The 5,237-nt window shown below is 37.0% G+C and overlaps 1 protein-coding gene and 1 long non-coding RNA gene across 2 annotated transcripts in view; one reads left to right on the top strand and one right to left on the bottom strand.

The window, feature by feature from the left end:
* The first annotated feature begins 124 nt into the window (after positions 1–124).
* Positions 125–948, top strand: LOC106527556 (uncharacterized). The gene is made up of 2 exons (XR_001311400.1): positions 125–405; positions 447–948. It is a non-coding gene; the product is annotated as an uncharacterized LOC106527556 (long non-coding RNA).
* Positions 949–1,742: 794 nt separating this feature from the next.
* The window catches only part of dclk2a (doublecortin-like kinase 2a), a gene marked incomplete at its 3' end in the record, with an annotated part of 24,247 nt that continues 20,752 nt past the window's right edge, over positions 1,743–5,237 (bottom strand). Inside the window, 4 exon segments of the mRNA XM_014022481.1 lie at positions 1,743–1,807; positions 2,014–2,061; positions 2,495–2,611; positions 4,259–4,361. Coding sequence (XP_013877935.1) covers positions 1,743–1,807; positions 2,014–2,061; positions 2,495–2,611; positions 4,259–4,361 — 333 coding nt within the window.

The following is a 5,237-nucleotide window of genomic DNA, read 5'->3' as shown; positions in this document are numbered from 1 at the left end:
CCCACCAAACAATAAGAATTGTTGTTAAGGGTTTAACTAGAAATAAAGTAAATTTAAATAAAGCTAAAACTTTAAAAGGATAAAGAGTTAAACATAACATTATTTTAAATCAATAATTTAAATAAAGCTAAAACTTTAAATGTTAAAGAGTTAAACATAACATTATTTTAAATCAATAATAAAATAAAGCTAAAACTTTAAAGGTTAAAGAGTTAAACATAATGTTAATTTAAATCAATAATAACATAAATCTAAAAACTCTAAAGGTTAAAGAAATAATAATAATATAAAGTTTTAAAAGAAATAGTCAAAACTACAAAAGTGAAGTATTATTTTAAATAAATAGAAACGAATCAGGCCTAAAATAGAAACAGTCTCAATATGAGACCGTTTGGAAATCTGGAGGTGAAAAACACATGTCTCCCTATAATGAAGGACATAATGAGGACACATGGTATTGATCTCTGTGTTAGCAGAGATCAAGAGAGGGATTGTAGGAATGTGGAACTCTTTTAATTATATTTTTGTGGTCTGGTAATAATCAGTTCATTATGGGTTTAATGTTAATAAAATAAGTAAATTTGATATAATTGATCTGGGTAATAAACTGTGTAACTTTTAATGTGTGGGCCACTCTGACCTGAATCATGTTTAAAGAACAGGGTCGAAGTCCAGGTTCCTTAACATTTCAAGGCTGTGCAAATAAGCAGGTTGGATGGAACCAATGAAAAAGCCGGAGGACAACATGACCGGCTGCAGCTTGTGATAATATATGATTCTCAGAAATTACATAAGTGGACTTGATTATAAAAGCTTAGAATTACAGTGATGTGATGAGATGCTGCTTGACGATCGAAGGGAAGTATCGGTCCAGCACTCTCCCAGATTTGCAAATCTGTTCGGTGGGTTTTTACATGTAATCTTTAATAAATTCTGTTAACTCTTTAAGGTGTCTCCTCCTGTTTCCTCCAAAATCCCAATTGACCCGGGTAAGAACGACCAGGTTCTTAACAGCAGTATGTTGCTAACACTCATGTAATTCCTCAGATGATTTAGTAAATCATAAAAAAAAACACACTTGGGCATCCTGCCACCTTCTTGTGGATGGATCAGTCTTTGACAAAGCTGATTGAGGAACGTCTCTGAGGTACATGTGCCAGCTGGTTGGATCATGTAAAACACACAGCTTACAGAGGACTTCATCAATAAATCAGATTAGTTTCTCAAACTCTGCTAAAAATACACGATGAAGCTACGACAGAGTAGGTCACAACTTTCAGCGCCTTAAAAACTTCAGCTGACACAGATTTTGTTAAGTAGGACATGGAGAAGTTTTGTTTTACAGCAAGACCTTACAACACCTAACCCTCCTGCTGCCCATTGATCTAAAGGACCCCTAAGTGCTCAGTTTTAAAACTGAAGCCACATGGGTCATTTTGACCTAAGGTCAGCAAACGGGTTAAATATAAAACATGCAGGTACAACTGTCCTAAAAACATCATGTCAGTTTATTGAACACATGGAGAAAGTAATCAAATGTCACTGAATTTATTTTTACTTTCAAAGCATTTCAACAAAAATCTTTGTTTAGACCCAATTAGAAAAATAAAGAAAACTCAAGAACAAATATTACAGACCAAGTGCCAGTTCTAAAGCTTTATCAAAACAATAAATAGGTTCATTCTGAACAGCTGCTGTATGTGATAAATATAATAAATAATACATATGAAACATTGTTTTACCTTCAAACTGAGAAAGTTTGGTGGACTGGTAGGAGATGGTGTGGAGGACTTGGTGGACCTGGTAGCTGAAATACCATTTACTGTTTAAAGAAGGACATATGAAGAAAAAAAAATAACAAATGTCAAATTAAATGTTTTTTATTTATTTATTTTTTGTCCCCCTGATTTTCTTTTGATTAAAGCCTGGTCCAGCTGGATTTTTTGGATGATCTAAAAGTAAAAAAGAAAATAAATAAATAAAACCCAAAACAAGTTCATTCTTGCACCTTACCAGGAGATCTGATTGGAGTGTGACTAGAGAGGTGAACAGGTCGTCTCGCTGAAAAAAAAAGTACAAAACAAACAAAAACATACATGCATTAAAATATACGTTTAAACTAGTTGAAACATCCAGAAGACAGGAAGCTACAGCCATTCTTAAATAATATTATGTGTGCAGAAAAATGGATTATAATTATAATAATAATAATAATAATTATTATTATTATTATTACAGCACACAAACTGGGTGGTTGAGCAATTAGAATAAAATTACCGACTAAAACTCAGCATTAGACTCAACAAGAAAGGTTTCAAGAAGTGTTCAAATATATAGATATCGGAATGTACAATAAATACATTTTATAAATATTAATTGTTTCTTTAAAGCAGTTGACATCTGAGTGGTAGTTTTTATTTATTAATTTTTTCATGCTAATCAGAAGCAGCGAGTTGGTTTTCTTTAAAGTGTGTAAACACGTTGCGTCTCTTACCTGCACCTGAGGACTTACTGCGTCGTGGGGGTCCAGGACTCCTGGACTGAGCCCTGGACTGCGCTGTTCGGTTCGGAGTCACAGATCGACTGTATGACGACTTTATCACGCTGCATTCTGAAGAAACACACAACACTCAGAGTCACTCTGTTAGGTGCTTTTCAAATAACAAATAGATCTGCTGATGATTATTTATCAGTATGTTTTTAGTTTAATAACCACAGTGTTAGGACAAAAGCTAGTTGTAGTTCATAGTATGTGTTTTTTTGCACTCTTTATTTTGGAGCTTTTCATGGTCTGAGAAGAAAAGCTGTATACTGGTTAGTTTACTGTATTATTGTGTGTAACGATTACACTTAAGAACTATCCGCAACAGGTAAGATATTAGTTGTTAATAGCCTGTGATACTCCTCTGAAACTTCAGGGAGCAAGCTGTAGTGTTGCAACAAAGTCTGCTCTGCTCGACTATCCGACTTGGCTGCACCTGTGAGGTTGTGACTTAAACTCAAACCTGTAGAGGCTTGAGCAGATCACCACAGGGGCTGCTGAGGATTTTTAACTTGGCCAGCTGTTTTTTTTCATGATGAGCATGTTTAACTCCGAACACATGGTTCAGCCCTCATTTTATGTAGCAGCCCAATGAGCCGGGTCGTAAAAGAGTGAGAGCTTATCAGTGATAACTTCAAAAAAACGAAGTATCACATCAGTTTTTTAACAGCAAAGTTTGACCTGGGACTGTTTTTTAAGCTGCTTCTCCATTTTAAAAATATAGCACAATGTGCTTTTTTTTGTTCCTTCAAAGACCTAATTCTCCTAAGTGGAGCACAGGAGTTTAAATGGGGCGAAAGCTGCAAACCATCTGACAGTACTCATCCTCAGCTACACAGCATGTTAAAATATGTCTCCCTGTTGATGGCTGACCTGACCAAACAGAAAAATCAACCAGGATGTCACTACTTCAGACACAAACTATAATAAACTCCCTTTTCCTTTTCCTTCCCCTGAGGTGGTCCCACCTTCTGTAAATGGATCACCGGGTTAAACAGGTCACATCCTGCCTGTGTTTTCTCTCTGCACACTAATGGAATTAAAACAAAACCTACAGTAACACATTTATGTGTAAACACAAACAGAAAAATCTAACTTTAAAAACAAGAATGCAAACGCTTTTTCAGACTACCCAGTAAGAATACATGTGTAGAAAATGAGTTGGACTAATGTCTCCTATAAATGCTTAAAAAGAAACATTATTTAGAAGCCATATAGTTTTAAAATTCTTTTTTTTCGCTGCTCCCTTCTTGGGGGTCGCCATAATGAGCAAACACGTACAAAGACTTGGCAATTGTTTTTATGCCGGATGTCCTTCCTGATGCAGCCACAGACCACCGAGCTACCACAGACCTCTGTGTTGAGTAGCAGCTGGGGAAGATTATGGGCCTTGCTCAAGGGCCCAGAGTGGGGCAAATAAGTGTGGAAGCAGGTGTGGGTGCTTCAACTTTCCCACCCACGCTTTTCTTGTCAGTCAGGGGATTCGAACCAGCGACCTTCCGATCATAGGCTCATTTTGCAATGATATGGTTGAAATGGTTTGTATCTTCATAGAAAAAGGGCCTTTAAATTAAAAACACCCAGTCAAACCTGCTGTTAGTTAAAAAAGCAGTTAAAAGAAAAAGACTTAAAGGCAAAAACACAAATACCGATACAAACACACACAAACAGATGTTTAGTTACGCCTACCAGTCATAAAGGCTGTGGAAGCCTTACCACTGTGATCCAACACAAAGTCGTCCTGTGCATAACGGTGCTTCTCTGGACCGCATGCAATGAACACATCATCATCTCCAAAAAAATCTTGCAGGCAGGAGATCTGGTAAAATGACGGGGAAAAAAGCAAAGACATTATTAAGACTTCCTCATATATTGCTGAGAACCAAACATCTAAGTTACCTGTTAAAATATTTCTTGAGGAACAGTAGCAGTTTTTGTAAGACACTCTCCCAAAATAAAGTTTGGTGAATTAAAAAAAAGCAATATTTTACATCATTTAAAAAGATATTAATGTACAAAGCAGGTTTTGGCAATGCTTTCTGCAGCCTGACCAATAAAATATGCCAATTGACATCAGTGATGCAAACTTGCTGGTAATGTTTATAGAGTGGTGCATTTCTACAACAGTTCAACCGAGAGACAACGCGTCGAGTTCAAACAGGCTGACATCCAGATTAATGCTGAGTCAACGCATCATCTTAAAAGGAATAGCGGTGAAGTGAAAAAAATCTGCCGCAGAGTAATCTGTCTCACTTTGTCATTTCAGTGTCTCCAGTCTCACACTGTGATCAGTTTCTCTGCAGCTCCGACCCGTTTTATTTTTGCCACTGGAGATGGAAACAGAAGGTAAGTTTCAAACTAGATTATATCCCTCCCCCACCACACACACACACACACACACAGGTATGTTTTTATATCCCCGTGGGGACCACGAATTGACTTGCATTTTTTTTTTTTGGTAATTTTATACCCTAAGCCTGACCATTTACCCTAAAATTAACCTCACAGGTATCAGGTACCTACCTGAGCCTAAAACTAACCTAAACTCAATTCACACCTTGGTCCTAAACCTAACACCCCATCCACAATTAGCATCCGTACCCATGGGGACCGGGCATGTGTTCCACAAGGCTGCCTTTTTCTGGAAAATGGTTCCCACGATGTAGCAAAACTGTGCCCACACGCACAACTACAG

Source organism: Austrofundulus limnaeus, unplaced genomic scaffold (genome assembly GCF_001266775.1).
Source record: "Austrofundulus limnaeus strain Quisiro unplaced genomic scaffold, Austrofundulus_limnaeus-1.0 Scaffold331, whole genome shotgun sequence".
Classification (NCBI taxonomy): domain Eukaryota; kingdom Metazoa; phylum Chordata; class Actinopteri; order Cyprinodontiformes; family Rivulidae; genus Austrofundulus; species Austrofundulus limnaeus.
Note: the sequence above shows the minus strand (reverse complement) of the source record. Positions and strands in the feature narration are given on the sequence as shown.